The following is a 24,101-nucleotide window of genomic DNA, read 5'->3' as shown; positions in this document are numbered from 1 at the left end:
ACGAGAAAACCAGCACATCAATATTTCCTATTAGGTGCAGACGCACAGGAAACAAATGCCTGTGGTTTGATGCAAGACTTGGGACGTAAAAGAACAGTACAGTAATTTAACAGTTGCAAGTAGCCATTTCTGAAAGAAAACTCTGATTGGGCTGTACAAAATGCTATCAAATATACAGAAATATCAAATCCCTGATTGTGGCCAGAACAAAGGGAGAGGTCCACGCAGAGGTACTCGAGCAGCTGACGGTACGCCAGTGGGCTGACTGGTCCTGCCTCCCGCCTTCAGCAAGGCAGCCGCTGCTCCAGCGCGCGGCGGCTTGGCTTACGAGCAGCGCCTGGCAAGCCCCATGAACCAAAGCACAGGGGTGTGTGCCTAGCCCGTGGCTTTCAGTGAGCTATACCAGCGTGGACACAAGCTGTTCGCGGTCACCCTGCGAAAGAAACAAGACGCAAATTCTTCTTCGGTGCTTAAAGAGGAGGAATTTAAACAAACCCATCGAGCTCAAACATTGCCCGCGGTGTCTCAGTCCCCGACAAACAGCACTGCGTGCCCTGGGCACAATAACCTCCAGACTCACAGCCTGAAGCGCCAGATGTTATGGTGGGTGCAGAAACTTTACCAGCTCACTTTTCTGCTTACTTTAAGGCTTCATAAACCAATCAGTAAATGAGTTTATTGTAGTTAATCATGTTTCATTTATATATACATGTTTGGAGGCAGACATTCACTGGTAATCAAATTCATCGCTCCTTATTTCTTTTGTTTGGGTGCCTACAGTACTAAACACGAGGAGAGTAAAGGGCTCTGTTCCGACACCTTAGCACATACCAACAGCTCGGTGAAGTCCAGGCATCCACATCGCACCAGGAATTTTTCTGGTATTGTGCCCACGTTGCTAGTGAGCAGCAAATCCATCCACTTCAGGGTGAGATTTGACACTCGGCGTACGCTGCTGCTGAAGGGACCGGGCTGCTCTGCCCACAGCTGTTGCTGATGTGTTCGTAGCTGTTCGTACTGTGACAGAAGATTTCAGACCATTTGATGGGGCAGGACCCGGACTGCCCTTCCACGTGTACACTGCAGCAGTGTGAAATCTCATCACCAGCTACAGGGCAACAGCTTCAAGTTATCCTGACACAGACTGTGTGCGTCATCTCACAGGAGAAAATGCCAATTAGCTGTCAAGAAGAGCAGTATAGTTTTGCTCTTTTAATTTCCAGCATAAATAAGCATAAAAGCAACTAAAGAAGTCATGCGTATAGCATAACTGCCTATAAAATAAGCCATCCAGGGAAAAGAAAATTGGCCTTTACCAGGGAGGAGAATAAATAAACCCTACGGAGATGAAGAATTGTGCTTTCCCATTCAAACCAGTATCCTGCACACTGAACAAGCTCTGTCTGACGCACATTCCAAACAGCTACTGGAGCCAGCTGAGGAATAAAGGACATGAAGTTCCACAACATTACCTTCAGAAGCTGGTTCCCTTTCTGCTCCCATTCCGACTCATTCTTCACCTTCTGTGACACTTCCCTCTCAGCTGTGCCAATACAATTTCTTCTGGTGCCATACCATAGACCAAAATGAAACACTATGTTTAAAAGGTCTTCAAAAAGGGGCGAGGGAATAATTTAACTTTTTGGCCCCTCACTACAATAAAGACACTGAGGTGCTGGAGCATGTCCAGGGAAGGGCAATGAAGCTGGTGCAGGGTCTGGAGCACAAGTCCCATGGGGAGCGGCTGAGGGAACTGGGGGTGTTCAGCTTGGAAGAGAGGAGGCTGAGGGGAGACCTTCTCGCTCTCCACAACTGCCTGAAAGGAGGCTGTACTTCCCCCAAGTAACACGTGATAGAAAGAGAGGAAACAGCCTCAGGCTGTGCCAGGGAAGGTTTAGATTAGATATTAGGAAACATTTCTTCGCCAAAAGGGCTGTCAAGCTCTGGAACAGGCTGCCCAGGGAAGTAGTGCAGTCACCCTCCCTGCAGGTATTTAAAAGACATGCAGATGTGGCACTTAGGGACATGGTTTAGTGGTGGACTGGGCAGTGTTTACAGTTGGAATCGATGGTCTTAAGGGTCTTTTCCCCCCCTAAATGATTCTATTCGAATTCAGCCAGCTTCACTGCTACTGTACAACAAGCAAAGAGCCAACAGCTTACCATCAACAAGAGGTGAAGGTTCCATTGCCTTCCCTCCCGACTCCAGTTGCCCCACTCAACTCCTTTACGGCAGCTCCAATGCTTCTAAAATCCTTACTTAGTAGTTCGTTTACCTCCCTACTTTTTAGCCATTTTAGCAACTTCAGTTGGCATAGAAGAGTTCAATAAGCTCCAGAACCTGCACTGGTGAGGTCTGGAAGGGGACTGTGAGCACCCCGTTGGCTTTGATGAGTAGTTCTGTAAGCACACTCCACGCTGTGAAATGATGCCTGAAATTTCCAGCGTGACTCCGAACAACTGGACCAGCACAACAGAGAGAAGCAGGAGTCTCAGCACAGTGACGGAAGCAGACATCTATGATGGGGGGTGGGAGGAAGGCAGGAGCAGTCACCTACAGTGGCTCTGCTGTCAGAAGTCGATGGTGCAAGGGGTACAGCTACGATGAGAATCCTTCCATCCGAACGGCCCCAGGGACTGCCGTCCTGTTAACTGCGTTTCACATTGCCATTCCCACTACTGAATTCTAAGTCAGGCAGAAGGGCTCACAGATTTTGCATTCCAAGCATCAGCCTGCACTGGGAGAGACACCTGAGCTTATTTAAATACTTCTGCAGTCTTAATTGACCAGAGGCAGCCAATGGTTGCAAAAAGCAGCTGTTTTATACTTCATTAGAATGCCCTGGAGCATATGACTAGAGACAGGAAATGCTGTAGTTAAGGGGGGGGGGGGGGGAGGCTGCTATTTTCAAAATAACTCAGAAATTTTTCCAGCAGCTACAAAGTTGTGAAAAAAAAAAATAAGAAACAAAAAAGATTCTTTAAAAAAACACCCAAAAAGTGGTAAAGTTAAGCAAATAATAATGCTAAATAACATTTGCAAAATTTGGCAAAAATCATCCTATTGTAATACCAAACATCCCTCTAAACAGGACTGAATCCAACATAAGGCATTTTGCCAAATTCTTCAGTAAATAAGCAAACCACGGTACACTTGACAGTCCCCATGGGGAGGGCACAATCTGTGTCTTTCACTCAGCTGTCCCGAGGAGATGCCGCACATTCACAGGCAGCACACTTTAACACCCAGCACTGCGCATCCCGGCACCTCCCAGCAACATCCTCCGCCTCACCCTGCAACTCCGAATCTGCCGAAATCAACAGCCAGAGCTTCCGTCACTCCAGCAGCGCATCGAGTGGCCTGCCACCGACGGACTCGGGCCTTCCACACCGATGCCTTCTTTCTTTAGGCCCCACTCCACAAAGAATTAAGCAGCACCTGCCCTGCTCTGCTGAAGTGATACACTCCGGCATTTGCTGGATCCACACCTGACAGTTCACTGTCTGTGCTGGCAGTTCTTATTATCAGATGCTTTGCTTTCTGAAGTTGAATTCTGAGTAAAAAGAGAAGGATCCTGTGTAACTGAACCTAGCTATGCATGTTCAATGGATAGTTTAGGTGTTTGTCACACGTCGGCAAGTCGTGAAAGTGCCATATATTTATTACATATATATATATATATATATATATATAGACACACACACGGCAAGACATGGAAGAAAGCCAGAAACCAGTTTGTAAATTAGAACGTGGGACAACATATTTCCGATTGAGGTGTACATTTTTGTTTTTTAATCACACGGAGTGAAGATATTGGAAGTAGCCATTTGTTCTCTCTCCACTGAAAATTTTTCCTTAAGGGGAAAAAGAAAAACGTCAACCACTTGTCATTCTTACTGTTTCTTTTTGAGGTATAAATGACCTTAACTTCAGAATATATCTTCAGGCGATCCAGCTGGAGGAGGTATGATGGTTTTGTTGTATCTTACAAGTCACAGCTTTGACAACGCAATGAATCTATAAATTGCAGCAAACTTTTCTACAACAAGATTCCTGCAGCCCTGAAACACAAGTCTGCATAACAGACTCAATTATCTATCTGGAGGAACACCCTCGAGATTCCCCATCCGTCTGCCCAACAGTTTGTCCTCTAGCCTTGGAAAACTTGAGCAGGTACACGCGTTTACTGCTTATTTCTGCCTCGCTCCATCCCGTTCTCCAAATGACAGGTGGACAGGAAGATTTAGTCATACCAGTAAACTGGAACACGTGCTTTTCAGTAGAGGCCTGCACTGATTTGACGTTCCTTTTAATACCTGTATTTAAAAATCAATATACGAAATGTATTAGAGTTGTAGAGAGAGAACATTTTGTGTCTTCACCAACCACTCCACTGTGTGAGGATCAGTGTAGAACACAGAGGAGGGATGTTTCAAAAGCTAGTAAGAAAGAAAAGAAAACGCTGAGGTTTACATTGGGCTTTGTATCTCCACTCCCTCTCCAGTCTAAGCTAAGTGAAAAAAACATTTTGTTCAAAGTGAGGTCAGAACAGCAGATGAAATATCTTATCATAGCTTGTATGTAACATAGGCTTTTGAAATTATTTCAACATGGTGTTTTTCCACTCAAATAAACCCATCTCCAAAACATCAAGATCTGATGGGACTTAGCCAGATAGATATTTATCCCCAGCAGCTCAGAAATTAAGTAGTCAATTGACAAAAAAGAAATTAAAAAAAATTCCGAATGAGTTATTGTTCCCCAACATTTTCAACCAGCTTAAAGAAAATACAGTAGAACCTCACTGTTTTGCACTTAATGGCTGGGAGAATAAGCGTACGTCGTTTCACTGTGACCATTCTGCAACATTCAAGTACAAAGAGTCAAGCCAGGGCGATGGACTTCAAGATGCATTCTGTTCACATCAGGGGAGTGTTGCAATTCAGCTTTATTTCCTGTCCTGTGATAGAAGTGTACTTACATTTAATAGAAAATAAGTCAAAACGAGGTAGCACTGCCACTTTTTTGCTGGAATGTGGACAGATCCTGGCCTAATTTTAAACGGTGGCTTAGCAAGATTCCACTGTAATCCATGTAAAATGTATAAAACACAAACCTTTTCCAGAATAAGGCCACTGATTTTGCCATTGGCAATAGGCAGTGAGAAACAGCAGTTAAAAAAACCTCACTTCACGACAGAGGTGTTTTTGAGGCAATAAACTGTGGGGAGAAGTATAAACACATTGTCCTCTCATCCCTCCTCTTTGTTTTCCAGTATCTCTGCTTCCTGTGTACACAACTCCGTGGGGAGAGATGTCAGTCTATTTTCTTAGCTGGGAGTCTAAGCAAGTCCACGCTACTTTTAAAGATGGGGACAGCACCGTGAAACAGCAGGATTATGAGCTTCCCGTGAGTCATGGTCATGAGAGTCTGATGTCCAGATGCCCAGATTCGATACCAGGGCCCATAGAAAGGATCTGAGATGGCTGGGCACAACATGTTGTTCAAATTCACTTCTGTAACCTGGGAAAGTGACAACAAATTTACAAATTAACAACTTCTTTGTGTTGCACTGATTCAGACACCTAAAATGGTAATTCTGAAATTACCATCATAACCAAAAATGTTTCGGGGACAATCCTTTGTTCACCACAAGTAGGGCAGCTTTCAGAAGGAAAGCAGATCCAAATTCCGTTGTGCATTTAATAGATGGATTTATGCAGGTACATAACCCATTTATGAAATACTTTACCAATACTTGTGAGATATGATACAAATGTCCATTAGAACATGCAATTAAGAATTTGCATGCAGTCTTATCCATACGTATCTGGACACTTTGAAAAACAAGCCAGTGTTTTTACTTTCAATGTACTTGCAAACTCTCCATTTATTAACCTGTGTTTACTTACCAATCCCAGAATCTGCAAGACGCTAAAATGATACACAAACATAAACCCTGTGGATAAAAGAGCCCACCAGAAATTGCAGAGTGGTTCTGGAGTGTAGACACCTTGAAAAGAAAGGAATACATTAGTATTCAGCTGAACTGCTGTGTCCATCAAACCCTCACAAATAATCCTCTCTCTTCTCCTCTGTGGATGTCAGGGCATCTGGCTTTAGCTGATAACCTCAATACCATTACACTAATTAATATTTGCAAGCCTTATTTCTTACCTGGAGCGTCCTCATCAGTTCGTTCCCTCCTTCTGGTCCAGCAGTGAAACGCACAATGTGTTACCTCATGAAGCTTGCCTATTTTTCACCAGCACCAGTGATTTTTACCTCATTCTTCCTTCTACCAAGTACTAAACGATTTTCAAATACAGTACTGGTATACAATGAAACTATAAAAATCAAATTATTTATACTTAAACACCTGCTTCTTATGGGGGCTATGACTTCGGCATGCATGGACCCGACCTAGGCAGCGGTTTTTCCTGCACAGCACTGCCTTAGCGCACAGCCTAATTGCCATTTCCTAATTTTGTGGTTGCTTAACAACTATTAAAGAGTGACTTGCACCAATAATGCCTAGGAACAGAAACGCAGTATCAACTAGTCAGTCCATTAATGACAGACTGTGCCTTTAAATGAAAACTGCTGTGGTGATATTTTCAGATGTACACTGCAAGCAGTTTTATAATCAGTAGATATCACAGATTCTGTAAAATATTTTTTTCCTTTCAGATGAAGTAGCAGATCTCGCATTACTCCTGGGTTCACCCTTCTCTCTCCTCCAGAAACTCAGTTTTGTCAATTTACTGCCAAAACACAATCTCATATGATCTGGAATGTACCAAGGAAATCCGATCTAATAAAAGTACCCTTAGATACAAGACTATTTTGGGAATTAAATATTCAAACATAACATGACGAGAAAAAAAAACAGTTTACAGAGTTCTCAAGACTCTTACTAGCAGACATGAAAATTTCAGTGTAAGATATGGGGAAAAATATTATTTTCCTTATGACTGTAATAGCCTAGGGATGCAAAAGAAAAGGATGCACAATATTATGCTGCTCAGCTGCTCTAAGCAATTGTAGAGTTTCAGATGATTATAAAAATACACTGGCATTTTTTATCTGCCTTTGTCTGCTCTCTGATCCACTAGATATTATTAAATACTGGAATGCGTATCCAGTACTCAAAGGACAGCTTACAGCACAGAGTGCAATATTCCTATTAGCCTTTGCTAGCCAGCACACTCAGTAATTACCAGGAAGAGCCAACAGCCTTCAGCACGTACCGTCCAAGGCTGCTGAACTCCGGTAACTACACACGCGTAGCTATAGCTGTGACAGAACTCACCAGACTACAGCTGGTATGAGTATGTCTACGTACGGTATCATACGCAGACACAGGCAAATAACTGCTGTGACTTGCTTTACCCCAGCACTATCTAATGGTGCATGCTGTCTCAGGTTTCAAATCCCTCAAGGACGGCTTTCTCAATCCCTGGTGCCCTTTTACAATTCTTTTCTGCAGAATTTGTAACCATCATGCCAGTTCAGATTGATTTTGCAGTAGCTACCTGAAATAATCTAATTTAAATATAATTCTGTGAATATTACAGATTCAAGCTCACCCACACTTTGTTGTCTAAAGCTGTACATCTGTTCATTGCCCGCTCAGAATAACATAGCTTCTCTGTTGCTAGTCAGAGTAAGGAGCTGATTGCATACCTGCATGACACCAGCACGTATGCACCCCATAGGTCACTCACTGACTTTAATGAGCAACAATATGAGTGCAATTACCCAAGATACAACCACACATCATGTTTTAGTAAGCAAGCTGTGACTTGGTGCAACCACGATAAACACGAGCAGAGAAGCTACTTGGAAAGCATAAGACAGCTTATAAGATTTCTTATCCAGTGGGTAGGTGAAGGTCAGAAGAAGTGCCTGAACTATAAGCAAAACCCAAAGGTAAAAGTGAACTCTACGTGAGTAACTTCAGTGGAGTGCTCTACAGTTACAGGGAAAAAATTCACAACTAGTTCTTCAAACATACTTAGGAAGCACAATCTAAGAGATCCTATTTAGAAAATGGTACGGGAGACTTTACTTAAATAGCAATGATATTCATCAACTCCACTGCTTGAAAACATCAGATATGTGATACCACCTTGAATATAGTTTTTCATTACAGAGAGCAAGAGAAGCAGCAACTAGCCTTGGTGTCAGAGTTCAGGAGACCATGGCTCTGGTTTTGGCTGCACCAACTTTAAATGACCTGGTCAAGCTACACAGAAACTCTTGTGCTCCCTCCTCAGCTGTAAAGAAAACATCGCTTGACTTGCAAAGGTTTTTTGTATTGTCTTTGCAGTTTCAGGTGCATGTTTAACCCAGATGCAAAACACAAAATAGAATTTAAATCAGGTATCTAAAACAGCTCCCAGGAACTGGCAGAGCAGTGCTACACCAAATGTGGGTTCATGTGAACTCACCTGGCTGCCAGCTGCCTGTGTTATTTCAGCAGTAATCTACAAAGCTTGAGAACAGATGGTGGTAGTCTAAAGATGTAAAAAGTCAGAAAAGCTAGAACCCAGAGACCTTCATATTTGGGGAACTCGCAGTGCAGGTAGTATATAAACACTAAAATAGACAAGTGAACCCAGCTATGAAACAAGACTGGAGGGAGAAAGCAGTCGTTAAAAGACTAAGGAAACTGCACAAGATGACAAAAAAACAGATCAGCGGCATAATTTGGCTTTGAACCCAAGCTTCTCGTGTCCAGCTTCCCTCTAGTCAGGGAAGCACGGTACAGAAGTCACTCAGGAGAGCTGTTCAGGTTCCTCCAGCAAAGAATTTCACGCTGCAATTTGTGTTGCAAAACTTCAGAAAATCCATTAGCAACTCTCACCCTCTACAGACTTTTGATATCACTATATAATAGCAAAATCCCTCCCTGCAAGACTTTGCAATCCTGAAAACAATAGCGTGATTTTCAGTAGTGTCACTACGCGGACATCAAGGGACAAAGGAAGCAACGACCTCCACACAAAAACATTTCGGAGAGCTCTGGATTCCCAAGCGTGCTTTGGGAAACTAATTTTCAGTTCATACCTGGGATACTTTCTGCACATTTCTCATTAGATAAATAAATACAGATTTTCTCAGCCTGCGGTCCGGCTGCTCAACAGATGGCTGCTTAAGGGACCGGTGTGGTCTGTTTTCTGTAGTGCACAGTCTGTTAACAGAATCACACAAACAGAAAATCCAGACCCAGCCGGGCGGCTGTTTCAATGGCCTGCGCTGGCTTTGGCAAAAGCTGCTTGCTGCTTACATAGGAACCCATCTCAGTAGGCAGCAGCGAGTTGCACTCTCTATTCACTAAGGATCACAGGCAACTCTTATACGTTAATTTATTCCAACTGCCAGCCTGGCACTAATCTCATTCTCAAAAATGCTCAGAGTGTTGAGACCATTCCAACTCAGGGTCATCCAAGTAGGCTGCGTATTTGCTCTTGTGCTGAAATAGCAAGGCAATGGATATTTCCACTTAATTTAAACTTCATTACTTCAATAGTATTGATTGGAAGGGTTTCATATAGACTGAAGAGTTTCAGGCTCATCACCTGCTTCTGAATTTGCTGACCTTGACCGTGGTTAATTTTGCCATCTAGGACACGGAAACACGGCTTTAAAAATCTAAAGAAAGATCAACAAAGAGATTCTATTTCTTTTATACTGCTTCCCCCCCTGCTACATCTTGTGCTAGTTCTAGTGTTCTTATGAACTGTCATTTTTATTATTAAAGTTCTCAAAATATAGGCTTGTAAAAACTTGAACGCAACTTAATAGAATGTAATACTCCTTTTGTATTTCTGTGAAAACATAACGCGGGAGAAAATTACTCCCCTGTTCGTAGAGAATTACAACCTAAATATAGTACAGTTTTTAAATTTAGTAGGGTGGTAAAATAATCTCTTTTTCCTAATTAATGTCTTGCTTTCATTCCCCCTACATTTGATAAAGCTTTACCAGTTTTCCAGCCCAGCACACTCTCCTTCAGTAGCCCAACAATTACAGGTAGACCTGCTTAATCCAAACCTCCAACTACTACAATTCCTTCATTTTCAAGCTTATAAAAATGTGAGGTCAAATTTATTTCCATTTTATTTCCCTTGATCAAAGGGTTAATTCTAGCAGTGTGGCCCACCGAGCTAGCCTAGAGACCAAACTTCCTTTCCAGGGGAAAACACGAGCATGAGCCTGAAACCCACTGTTTTCCCTACAGCTGTTCTGAACCTACGTGCAGATTTCAAAATGCTACCCTACGCACAGAGATTTCCACTTCCCTGAACGCCAGCTTCTCTCATCAGAATCGGCTCAGACAGGGGGCCTGTATTACCCACTCTCCTCAGGAACCATTTTTTATATTCTATAAAGAAGCAGCAACAGTTCTTTCTTCACACAGTAGTAGTTCTCCTGTATGCTGGTTTGTACCCTTCTGAACAGGGTCTTCAGGTAATTAAAGAGCTTCAGTGAAAGAGCTGTACCGCACATTATCAAGTACTGCAATGAGGATGAAGATTAACTAGGTTTATGACTACCTAACTATATTCAAGTATACACTGAGGTTTTTTCCTGGATCACTACTAAGGTACATAACAAAGCCTGCTTTATAACTCCATTTAAAAGCTACAGAAAGATATAGCTAAATACAAGGATGTGTGGCAAAGCGGGGAAGCGGCTGCGAAAGGGTATGACAGCTAAAATGTCTTTAAATATGGTAATCCCTCACTCCTGCCGGCAAGTCCTAACAGCCAATGGAAAGCACAAGTTTAGATCCCTAATCGCTTTATTTGTGCTTTCCTAGTTTACAGCCACAGCAAAAATGAGCCTTTCGTCCGTACTTGGTATCTGTGTTCTGCATCTTCCAGTTTAGCCCAGCTTTCGTCAGGTGAGAACACTGCAGTGCCCTTCAGGAAGCCGGCTACGCCGAGCTGCTTCTGCCCGTCTGCCAAAGCGCGACAGAGGCATGCTCCATGACAGCGGGAAAAAAGAGAGAGAAAAAAAATCATCAACTTCCGACTTCCTGACAATGCCACAGAACCTCATCTCTTCTGATGCCACTTCTGAAGACACTTAGATCGAAAAAGAAAAGGGCTTTATGATTGGAGTCAGAGACAGTTTCTTTATTGCTTATAAAGATGCAGCACTTGCCTTATAAGCAGAAAATTCTGACTCTGCTTCCAGCAAACAACTCACCTACTGAATGACTTAGGGTGTGTATGTCTGTCCACTTGTGCACAGCTGTACAACAGTGAATCAGCTTTTCAAATACATGGGACCAGACCACAGAACTGTCCAGAATTTCCAAGGCCATTACTGACAGTTTTGGCTCCAAAAGAAGATTCCCCTACCCCAAAAAAAGACAACCAAACCAATTTACTCTCTCCGCAGTGTGGACAGCCTGCATTTGAATTGTGAACTTTGAGAATTCCCACAGCCATTCAGACAGAGTGGTTGCTGGAGACTCTCTCCCCGCGCAGGCTGCAGTGCCAGAACCACGCAACCATTCAGTGACACCAGTCCAGAGAGCTCTGATTAAGCATACTTGAGACCCTGGGACTTCAGGTACAGCTGTTCATACATCAGATTGCTCCTTAAAGTGACCAAATCCTAAAATACCTCAACACCAACATCCTTTTCTACTTCACTAATTTCTTAAGTCAAGTAAATGATGCTGGGGATTTCAAAACACATGAGAGATTACCTCCTGAACTCCACTGCTAGGAAGGCTGCTATAAATTAACCCTTATTTCAAGCTGTAACTGGAATGATCCCATTTGCTCACAGCACTCGGGAAATAACCACTCCACTTTGATTAGATTTCCAATACAATCTGAAGCTCTGAAATAAGGTGCACATTGAATCTTGTCAAATCCATCCGAAAATCTGACCAAATTAGCTTAGGGACCAAGACAGCCAAAAACTCTGACTTTCTAAGGCTGACGCAGTGCAAACTAGATTTCTTTTCATCATGCTAAGAGTATACAGTTAGAAAAACTAAGTTGTCCTGACCACCACTGAAGGTCTCCAACACCTTGATCTTAGAAGGTCAGGTTAATGCATTGCTGCAATAGTTGTGGCAGTTTCAGACACGACCCTTCCCCAGCTGCCATCTCCCTATGCCTTCCACCAGGAATCTGCACCCCAGTAGCATAAAGTATAATTATCTGAGGATACTCCTATGATTCCGAAGACCAGCTTAGTTGTAGATGGAAGTGGTTTGAGGAGTTTGTCAACAAAGGGGTTGGTTCCACGGTCTAAATCCGTGCTGCTGTGGTTCCTGTCGTCTTCCTTTCACCTTGACAATTCATTCATCGCACCTCCCTTTCGCCAACCCCAGCACTCAGATGATGCAACGTAAGCCAATCCAGAACCTACAGAAGCATTCGCACTTTTTTTGACAGGGAAGCAAGGATCTCGCCTCCTAAGGACAAGAGAAAACAGTGACCTACAGCTCTGGCTCAGCCTTCCCAGCTATTTCAGGAATGCTGTGTCCGGCCCAGATTTTTTACTATAATTTTTGGCAGGGTTCACAAGTGATACAACGCAAGATTCATTCAGCACAGAAGTTGCCAACTGCAGATATACTTCATGCAAGAACTGTCTTGAGTTAGGAATCTTCTACGCTGGCCTGTTATATCGGCTCTACATCTATTTTGCGTGAGAGTCTCTTCTTGCAGCCAAGAAAGATCCGGGCCATGGTGCAGAAGCATTTTTTTTGCCCAGGCCAGCATGCAGGTGTATGTATACAGGCACTTGGAATGAATGTTAGCAAGGGAAGCATGGAAATTTATATTGACAGAGGGGAGGGAAAGGGAAGAGGAAGAAAGAGATTTAGATTGAGATCCTGTTAAGGCCATCGGTAATACTGGCAGATTCCCAATAAAAGTGAAGTAGTCTATTATTCCATACACAGTCCATTCCTTTTCATTTTGCCAGTTTTACTACCCTTCAATTATTTCTCCCAATCATAATCCATAGACTCACTGATGGAAATCTCTATTTAAAATACAAAAATAAATCTGCATGCTGATCAACATCAGTGATGAAAAAGCAATTTTCACAGGACAGTTCGGATAAAGGGTGTGATCTACTCACAAAGTACTTTAAACAAAGGTGCTAGTGAAGTGACAAAACATTAACAACTGTTTTTAGGCTGAGTAATTTTTCCATTAAAATCTTACATGGGGTCTCCTGTGGCACTAGCCATAACTACTAGAAATGTCCATGGGTGTTTTGCTAATGAGGTTTTACAGTCAGGTGAGATCAGGAGCCAACTGCATAAGAAATGGAAGAGTTATTAGTCACACATTCAAGGGCAATCTCAACAAAGTTCTTTTAGAAATGTCACTACTCTCATGTCAACATTAGATGGCAGCAAATACCCATAAATTAATAAAGGACAAAAATTTAGAAAACCGCACTAGAGTGGCAACTCTACACCACAAAGCCCTTCAATCTGCAGATCAGTATCAGCCCCAGAAAAAGAGGTGCTGAAGAACCCAGAGAACCTTTACTTCAGAACAAACAAACAAATCAAACCAACCAAAAAAAGCAAAAATCAAAGAAACTCATCAAGTGACATCCAAGGCCAAACTTTAAAGCAAAAGAATTACGTCTTAAAATGTTACATGGGAACTTCATGGCCATTGAAAGAAGTGATTTAGTGGCATCGCAAGAGGTTGGTTTGGCATTGCCAGCAGGGTCCTACGTGGCTGTTTACACTTTCTCCCCTCTCTCTCCGCAATGATTAGGAATTTGTGTAACTTCTACTACTACTGCGCACTTGAGCATTACTTGCCAGAATTTTAAGATACCAAAGACGGATTAAACTTCAATGTGACTGGCGTATTTCTCCGGTAAGAGAAAGAAACAGAACTGATATTTTGAAGTATGGTACTTCACTTTTTCCTTTGATTTATTTTTATTTTGTTTCACTCAGGAGTGAAAAACAAAAAGGTTACAAACCCAGAGTGAAGTAGGTGTGAAGGACTGTAAGTGACTGCCGGTATAAAATACAACAGATTCACCAGAATGGAAGAGGCTGACTATGCTTGTTCTGAGCATTTGTTAAATTGTATCCCATTCCTCGTGGTTTTCATTAAAGGCTACTGAATGTCTCAAGCATAAATTGTCATCTTTTATTTCCTGGATGAAACAATTTCTCTCTGCTCAAAGATGCAGCTGGAAACACGTCAGCGCTAGAGGGGGGCAGAGCATCACAGCAGGTGAATCCATCCCGCGCTCCCTTCAAAGGAGTTGCAACTGGAAAAATCATCAGCCAGAGGAACAATTTGGGATTCCCAGACTTACTGGCCTACCATGCTACAAGCAAATGCAAGATAGCAACCTTGCTAGAACAGATAACAAGGAAGCTAGCTCATTTCACTAATATGTGTCACTACATTAGAGCTTCAGAATTTCAGGAATTATCTGACTAATATTTACGTGGGGATATAATAATAAATTTTTTTTAGCTCATTTTAGAGTTGCAGTAATTCTCAAGAGACATCCAAGCAAGCAAAATGCTTAAAAATACATCCCACCAACTCCTTAGAATGGTGCAAGACGGAAGAGATGCTGCTCAAGAAGACAGTGCACATTATGCCAATACATTCTTGATATCCCTTTTGGAAAAAGACCTTTTTTTCATTCCCATTTCAGTGCCTGACACAAGTCTTTGTTACTCAGGTTGCAACTCCAACATAACACCAAAAACTATTAAGTAACAACATAGAGAAAATTGGTTAAAGAGTAAGAGTTAAGCGTGTAGTAACCATTAAACACAGCTTTTTCATTGCATGGCACCAGTTCAATACGTATAAACTGCCAACCTACCTCCTTTCCGCAGCAGATAGATGGGCACAACATATAGCATCACATGCTGGATGTAATAAATTTCCATTTCAAATGGAAGCTGTGGAATAAGGAAAATATTTGTAAATGTTTTTCATCACTAGCAACTGAGTTACAAAGAACGATCTCCTTATGACCCATGATCGTCCCTTCAGTTCAGTTATTTTATCACCTCTGTATATTGACAGAGAGATGATGTTAATGGTCAGAGCTCTGAAAATGCAGCTAACTGTGCCCATTCCATTCCCCTTGCCACAAATGCAATGCAGCAATTCAGGCAGACAATTCTCAAAATCACCCAGAAGCACAACAAAGCAGGAATAACATAAGATTGCTCTTTTCCCTTTCTTAGCATATATCACCAATAACAATGCAAAACCCTCAAGTAATCAAACCAGAAACTAAACACAACCCATATGACAGTAGCCTATTAAGAAAGAAAAGATAACTGCTACCTTGTGAGCGATAGAACTCTATAAATGAAGTCTTTTATATATAAAAGCATATAAATATATAAAAGTAACTACTGAGAAGGCCCGTGCAAAAAAAAAATCAAAAGACCTGATTTATAGCAATCTGCATGTATGTGTGAAACTGCTAAGCTTCACCAAATATAAAACAAAATATAAAATAACCAATATATTATTGGATTTAAAGAGAAGCTGCAGAAGGATGTACATAAACAAGTCACCAGTTAGTCGTAAATCAGGCATTTCTTGCCTGCTGAGAACTTTTGAGAAATTATAATCAGTCATTTGTGTGTTTAGTTGAATTCAAGTTACTTCTTAGAGAAGAAGTCAGACAGGCTGTGCTAAAATAACACTGTGCTAAAAATAACTTGAACCACAACTCTGAGTTTAGTTTGAGTCCCTTAATCCAGACCCAACTAATTCTAGCTCTTCACCAGTTAGAAAAGGCGATGCACTGGAATTGAAAGTTATTCCCATTTGCAGATGCCTTTGCCTGTATCTGTTTGTTAAACTAAAGCAGCTAAACTGAACAGTAGCAGAAAAGATTCAAACTCAAAATTCAGAACTCAACTTCTTGCTGCAGCTCACTGACAAAGCTGAAAAGACACACTTTTCCATTATTTTTCAGAAGTGAAAACCGGACAACAGCACGGCCCAAGTAGGAAATCCCTCAGGAATAACACAAAGCCATTAGCTTTGGTTCAAAGCCAGACTCCTTCGATCATTCTACAAGCTAAAGTGAATCCAGACACAAGTCCTACCGTTGTGGCTTGTCTGTTGGGAAGAAAAAAAAACAGAAAAAGAAAAAAAGCTCTCCTTTTCCATTATCGTTCTGAGACACTGAAGTCATGGCGTTGAAACAGAAATGTTTCAAAAATTTCTACATCAGCAGAAGCAAACAGAGGTTGAAACAGAGTCTGGTTTTCTTCCTAAACAGCAGTCAATAAACAGCTGGTAATTAATGCAGTGATCTTCTAAATTGGACAACAATTCTTCTATTTTGAATGTAAAAGATGCTAAAACCAACAGCTGGATTCTCCTAGTCCTGACATCCCCTGCTGAACACCATCAGTGTCCTGATGGCAACCTCCAAGACGTTCAGCCAACTCTCGGGAGACTAAGTTAAAAAAAAAAATCTTCCATGCAATCTGTTGGGTTATTTTATTCCAAGTATTCTGTATCAAAACATAAAACCAAGCAAGATAATACCATGCAAAAGCAAGAACTCGTGATGTTTCCTGAATCCAAACCTCTTTTGCAGTCTCTTGTTGAAAGACACAGAGGGCAAAGTGAGGGAATCAAAATTATTTGAGAAGAGGCTAAAGCAGTTTTCCTAACCAGAGAAAAAGCTGTACCTCTCCCAGCTGGAACTGGCACACTTCCGAAATAGCTCCTGATAGAAACAACACGACATGAGGCCCTCACTCCTGCCAAGGAGCGTTCTCTATTTAGTAGCTGTGGTTTCATAAGGGCTTCCACACTCGCTGAGCTGTGAGGGTCAGTCGCACAAACACTATGCTCAGGACACTTCTGAGAACAGAGTAACAGTTGTTTTGCTGCAGTAGTGTTGATAATATTTTTTGTGTGTGTGTAAAACAAAACATCTCTTTTTCACTATAAAAGATTGCTTGTTCTGAAGCCCGGCTAATTGTGCAAGCGCGTTGCCTGGTGTAGAGCTGCACAAGCAGGAGCGCTGTACAACCAGGCACCCACCTTGTACAGGCAGGCTGCAACAAACACAAGAAGAGCAAACACCAAAGAGGAACTACGAAGTTGTGCCGAGCAACGGACTTGCCTAGCTCTAAAGGTCTTGGCTATAAGTTGTTTTGTCAATAAAAAGACTCGCTCACAGATAGCAGATAGGTACCTTTTATATGCAAAGCAAAACTGCAAGTGAAGACAAGGTAGAAGGGATCGCCCATCAATCTGGGATTTAAAGAACCTCTCCTGAAAACAAGTAAGCACTCCAGCAAGTGGTAAAGTTTGAGAAATTAAAAAAAAAAAATACATCTAAGCAACTCACAGAACAAAGTAAGTCAAAACACTGAGTTCGTCCCTCTAGTAATATTAGACCACAGGGCACAGGTATTTAAACCCAGGCTCCAACAATGTGCATAGAGAAACCTCTTCGCAGGCCCCAGGAGACTTGTCCTCTCCCGTCGGATGCCACTGCGGAAACCCAGCAGCCTCCCTGCAGAGCCGCATTTCGCTGATGACAAACCAGCGAGGGTCACGGTACATCGCTTCAGCCAGCCCTGTCCCCAGCGAGATTCAGAATCACTGGAGATTGTCACCAAGACAGCCTCGGCTGGACTCGGGGTACTCACTGTCGATTTATTTGCTGGGGTTTTGTACTGAACTCCTGTCTCCCTTCCCAGCTGCCAGCATCACTCTCCCTCCATTTCATCTTGTTTCCCTTACTCGGAATCCTAAAACAACTAATGGTACAAGACAAAAGGACTACTTACCTATTTATTCTACTAACTTATATTCTAGGCTCCCTTAACAGTGTGAATGAACACAGAGGAGAGCATACTCTGTTACTCAGGACAGTAAGTAAGTTTTTCTCCTTTAAAGATTCTTAGTTATGGCAAAGCAAATCTGCTTCATCTCTTCGCAGGTTTTAACATTGGTATAAAATCATACACGTGCCAAAACACACCAAGCTAATACTGACATACACAATTCCTCTAACACACAATTCCTCTAACACACAATATCAAAACACGCTATCAGAGTGAAAATAAATGTATTCACTTTTCACATTTTGTAATGGTGTTTCTGTTAGAAGATAAATGGTGTTTTGTTCCTCCAACAAGAGTTTGGCTCAAAGCAGCCACATGTGCTTCTAGCCCCCACATCAGCCTGGCACGATGACGATTCCGAAGTGCAGCACTCCCTGGACACGTGCTAAAGGCCTTCTGGAAAGGACCAAGAACAGCGGGCAGGCAGCAGACCCCAGGAACAGGTAAGTTCTGCCCAGTTCTGCTAGCCTAGCTAACCCCCTAGCAGCCGCTTCCACTGCTGGCGAGACTGCGGAGAGGAGAACTCGTATTGCAAAGGACTAGAGCTCACCCTCGCACCTCTGAGCGTGAAGAGTCACAGCCAGCAAGCAGTCCTCTGAGCACCTACTCAACATCCTACCTGAAGCCAGCTACTGCCCCACAGAAGCAACGAGGCCCTTCCACGGACTGCGCTAAGCTTTAGAAAAACCTCTTCTAGACAGCAATAGAGTTGAGCCCAGAAGTCAGATGTTCAGGTGAGAGTTTCCCCCAAAAGCTTACGGCACGCAATAGTAGCTGAAACTAGTTTAAAACCCCTTAGACACAGCAGCTGGCTTTCCGTGGGCCAGGAGGTTGCCACTTCGCTCCATTTTCTGAAAGTAGGATTCCTTCTTCTGTTCATTATTTGTATCTTGGCCTTACGTTTGCAACAACAGCTCAAGCCTGGTACTGTGCAAGAGTTCTCCCTCCATCATCGGCTACTCAGACTGCAGACTATGGCAGAAAAACGAATAGAAGGAATTCAACTCCCAGATTCTGATCTTCTCTGTAGCACACCTAGCAGGAAGTCCATTAAACATCAAATGTCATTCTGTACCAGCCACCTTCTTAGACACAACCAGCAACTCAGATTCATAACCTATAATCAGTAACTAATTTTCTAAGCATAATCAGTAATCAAAGAATAAACTACAAACACAGGTTTTTCTTTTCACCTACAAAGTAGGCCACAGAACAGATTAAACAACAGAGAGGAGGAACCTATAAAAAGTTATATAATACAAAAATCATGGGGCAAACAGCTAGTAGGTTGCCCTTGTAACATACCGGTTACTTCTCAGCATATTTAGGATTGTGATAGCAAATTACTTCCTTGGCAGAGAAGAAGCAGCTGGCAGAGAAGCTCAGAAGAATGGTCTAAAAACGGACATGAAGACTTAAAAGAAAACAACTGAAAACAAAGCGCAGGCATAAGTGGCCTTTGGAAAGCAGACTATTTCCAGCCTCACCAGGATTCCTTTGGCCAGCAGACCTCCATGCTGGCCAGCAGCCAAGAAGCTGACCCACGCTCAGATTACCATTACGCCACTCAGAATCACAGAATCAGAATCACAGAATAGTAGGGGTTGGAAGGGACCTCTGTGGGTCATCTAGTCCAACCCCCCTGCCGAAGCAGGGTCACCTACAGCAGGCTGCACAGGATCTTGTCCAGGCGGGTCTTGAATATCTCCAGAGAAGGAGACTCCACAGCCTCCCTGGGCAGCCTGGGCCAGGGCTCCGTCACCCTCAGAGGGAAGAAGTTCTTCCTCATGTTCAGACGGAACTTCCTGTGCCTCAGTTTGTGCCCATTGCCCCTTGTCCTGTCGCTGGCCACCACTGAAAAGAGCTTGGCCCCATCCTCCTGACACCCACCCTTCAGATATTTGTAGGCATTTATAAGGTCCCCTCGCAGCCTTCTCTTCTTCAGGCTGAACAAGCCCAGTTCCCTCAACCTCTCCTCGTAGGGGAGATGCTCCAGTCCCCTCACCATCCTTGTAGCCCTCTGCTGGACTCTCTCCAGTAGCTCTTCACTCAGGCAGTTCCACAGCTCAGGCCCCAGCTTACACATCCGGCACAGACCAGAACAGACATTCCCGTACATTTGAATACTGGGAAAGAGCAGAGTGGGAAAAAAATTTCTGTTAATATTGGCGTTCATGTCAACAGCAAAGCCCCCCGAAATAAAGGGCTAGCAGGGCTGCCACCCACCTGCATGACTGTCTAAACCAGCGTCTCAGGTTTTATTCGCAACAATTCCTTTTCATTATATTTTAGGGGGAGAGTGTTTCACTCGGACTTCCTGCCATACAGCCGCTTGTCTGTAATTGATATGTGCGCATATTGATGAGTCCCAATAAACAATCTCTGTTTCAAGTAGGTGTCTCAACCAGTATCCACCCTCCCAGCCGTTCCACACAATCCAGTCAGTTCAGGGAATAATAATTCCCTTAAAGTATCGTTAATTCATCAGCTTTATTGATGAATTTTATCTAGTTCTCATTTTTAATTAATCTTAATCCTGTTAGGGTGGGGCACATATACAGACGGAAAGCATCAGAATCCGCACCTGCTACCGAAGACAGCGTTAGCATGCACGAGCTATACAACTCACCAGAGTTTATAAGAGAGCAGCTCTGGTGCCGACAGCCTGTCGAGTGAAGGCATCGCCCAGCACGGGACTAGAAATCACATCCTGCTATGTGGGTGGAGGGGACCAGAAACACAACAAAACAAGAAACACGACTGTATTTTCTCTAGTCCATGAATTCCAGAAAATCCAGCAAGGCCCCAGGATTCCAACTCATGACATACCCAAATTCTGACAACTTTTAAAGAGTTTTTTTTTTCTTGGTGTGCTGGTTTGGCTGGGATGGAACTGGGAAGGGACACAGCCAGGACAGCTGACGCCAGCTGACCAAAGGGACAGCCCATACCGTGTGATGTCATGCGCAGCAGCGAAAGCTGGAGGAAGGAGGAAGAGAGGGATGTTTGGAGTGATGGCGTTCGTCTTCCCAAGTTACCGAGCCCGGCTCTCCTGGGGACAGCTGGACACCTGCCTGCCGATGGGAAGCAGTGAACGAATCCCTCATTTTGCCTTGCTTGCGCGCACAGATATTGCTATACTTGTTAAACTATCTTTATCTGAACCCACGAGTTTTCTCACTTTTACTCTTCCGATTCTCACCCCATCCCGCCGGGAGGGAGCGTGCAAGCGGCTGCGCGGGGCTGAGCTGCCAGCTGGGGTTAAACTACAACACTTGGTCTGTCACTACAGAGGATGAGACTCACCGAGAAAATCAGGAAAAGCATTGCTCAGGGCACTGCTGATCTCAAAGGAATGCGTTTATTTTGACTTTCATCAGTGTTTTCAGTATTTGACTAGCCCTGTAATTTATGTTTATTCTGTCTCATAAATAGGCACTACAGTCTTCTGGTCACTCCATTTGATTCTACAAACCAGCTCACATTCACGACGCTATGGACACGATCAGGCACTTTTAGAGTCAAGTCTAAAAACAGGAATTACATGAGGTAAATAACACCAGTTCCAGAAACACTATTCTTCCAGTTCTGCTAGAGATAATATTAGGGCTACTGCTCCCCACCAGCAGCAGGTGGATTTACATTACCCAATAAAAGTGTGACTGTAGACTCCACCTACGCACCCATACCATTTTAATGCACAGGTAACTGCAGAAGATGCAGAAACCTTGGCCTTAGCACCTACCAGCAACCAAAGCACGATCTCTCAGCAGCCCCCAAGGTGTTCCGTTCTTTTTCCTTGTGCCCATTAGATTATGTCATATCTACACTGGCTTAACGTGCTACCATGACCTACTCCATTTTGTTGTGCAGGCACAGGCATTTCGGGCAAACTATTTAGTACAGTGAATTATTACCTTCACAGTCAACAGAAGTGCAGCGGGCAATGACCAGAGGCGCTACGCAGGGTGCACTGCATGTACTGCTCAGAGTACGATGCTGTTCCTAAAACAGATTCCGAACGCGCACCTCTCAAGCCAAATAGTTCTAATAATAGCATATAGCAGCTTCTGGAAACATGAAAACTCCACCATTTCAGCCACGTAAGCACAGACAGCAAGTCCAATACCTCTGGGACATGTCCTGTTTTTTACTTTTCTATAGCAACATTTTCAGGATATCAGCTTGCAAAAAAACCACTTTTAAACCAGTGGAAAGAGTTTCCTCTAAAATGTGATTAATGCAATACGAAAGTTCAGACAAAACCAGTTACTGTCCAAACACGTGAAGTCTTTGTGGCAGTTAAACGAATTTTGTCACATAGCTAGATTATCAGGACCTACACTGTATTCTATACAAGTACGGAGTAAAAAAGAAATCTATCTTCTCCTGTATTTCTTCTTACACCTTTCTAGGCTCCCGCTTGGGAACCTAACAATCTGATTCCCGTAGCACCTTCTCTATTTACTTAAAGGTCATAAAAGATTACCCTATATTCCATGTGAATTACTAATGCTGACCAAGAATGATTTGCATCATGGGACAGGAATGAAGTTATGAGAGAAAATTAAAATGTCCTTTATCTCTGAAAGCACAATAAGAACTCAAACACATTAACTGAGTGAGAAACAAACTGCTTTACCTTTATCCAATGACTATTTCAATGCACAGAAATTAACTCCATCAGCACATGGTAAATAGTTTTGTAAAACTGGAATATTTAGTTGCCAAATAAACACAAGTGGGTGCATCTGTTGCTCAAGACTGTTAATTGGTGGCACCTCAACATCATGCCAAGGCAGGAAAATATTTTCTTGCAAAGAACAGAATAGACTGACCTCATCTTTCAGGCTACATTTTTTTTTGGAACACTATCTCAGGTGCCCATTACAGTCCAACAAGGTTTTTAATGAGTATAGTGTCACTGAAAGGTTAAAATAACAGACGGCAGAAACTTTCTGCTGTAGACGCAATGAATATCTAACTCTCCATTTCCACTGGCAACAGCCAAATAATTAAGAACAGTTTTGAAATGACGGAGGTTCTAAAAAAATTTAACAGACACAAGAAAATGGAAAATGTCAAATTATGCTAGAAGCTTCCAAAAATTTCTGTTTCAGGTTAATTTAGCATCGAATCATATATATAAAAATAATACTTACAATGCATTAAGTAACGTAATTGGTAGCAAAAACATATGACCCTAACAGACTGCACCACAAAATGTTGTAAGAGGTGTTCTGGAAATTACTTTGAACAGGTCAACACTTCGAACCTAAATCCTGACACCCACTAGTTCCTACACAAACACCCATCAGCTGGGGAAGTAATGACTGCCTTTCATCCTGGCTCTTCTGCCCCTTGCCCCTTTCAGATTACTGATATGTACAAATACAACTGTACATCTAATATTTGCTCCTGCATCTCACTGCTTTGGTTTCTAATGATACACAATTTGCTAGCAAGCATGTACATGCCTACTGCTGAACGAGCAGGCTTCTCCACAAAGAGACTCCAGCTCGGTACCCATCTGCTGCCTGTGAGGTAACCCACAGGCGATCCACATGGGACAGAGAGGCTCAGAAGAACGTCAGCTGAAGACAGCGAAACCACCTACAACAAGATGACATCCGGCTGTGTATCACTGTGTAAAATGTGTGTTATTTGAAAGGTGACAGCACAGCAGTTCGGTGCTGACGGCAACTCGTCGATTTGGTACGATCTCTTGAGGCGACGGGAGGCAGCAGCCTCCTGCTTCCCAGTTCCCACCGACCACAGAACGCTCTGCCCCAGACAACAGCTCCTCTGAATTCACAGTTGGGTTACATGCCCAAGTTTTCATGTTCTTCGTGCCACACACTATATATAACAACTGTTTACAGATGTCACTAAGTATACAAAATTTGTTTGAAACATGTACAAGCTAAAATCTACATCTTAAAATATCATAAAAATGAAATTTAAGAGTTGAGGCACAGACACACACCAGTTCTTGACCGAATCAAAAGTTTTTCACTTAGATACTACAAACCAGAGCAGACAGCATGGACAAAATTATTGCGACTTTTTGAACTTCCTACTAAGTTTTAAGAGACATTTATTGCTTTCAGGACAATGCCAGTGTAAACAACTACAATGGCAGCTGCAGAGGAGAGTGTGTGTCTATATGAGAGAATCTGGGTCAAAGCAGCAGTGCTGCAAAACATCACCCACATTGTCTTGTGCC

General features: G+C 42.8%; 1 protein-coding gene across 3 annotated transcripts in view; it reads right to left on the bottom strand.

Moving 5' to 3' along the window:
• Nucleotides 1-886: 886 nt before the first annotated feature.
• TMEM164 (transmembrane protein 164) overlaps nt 887-24,101 on the bottom strand; it is a 40,481-nt gene continuing 17,266 nt past the window's right edge. For all 3 annotated transcript variants that reach the window (XM_075435409.1, XM_075435408.1, XM_009945220.2), the window contains 3 exons: nt 14,863-14,941; nt 5,913-6,013; nt 887-5,523 (listed from right to left, as the gene is read on the bottom strand). In XM_075435409.1, the coding sequence (XP_075291524.1) occupies nt 5,317-5,523; nt 5,913-6,013; nt 14,863-14,941 (387 nt within the window). In that variant the 3' untranslated portion in view covers nt 887-5,316. The remainder of the gene's footprint in view (nt 5,524-5,912; nt 6,014-14,862; nt 14,942-24,101) is intronic.

This window comes from Opisthocomus hoazin, chromosome 14 (assembly GCF_030867145.1).
Source record: "Opisthocomus hoazin isolate bOpiHoa1 chromosome 14, bOpiHoa1.hap1, whole genome shotgun sequence".
Classification (NCBI taxonomy): Eukaryota; Metazoa; Chordata; class Aves; order Opisthocomiformes; family Opisthocomidae; genus Opisthocomus; species Opisthocomus hoazin.
Note: the sequence above shows the minus strand (reverse complement) of the source record. Positions and strands in the feature narration are given on the sequence as shown.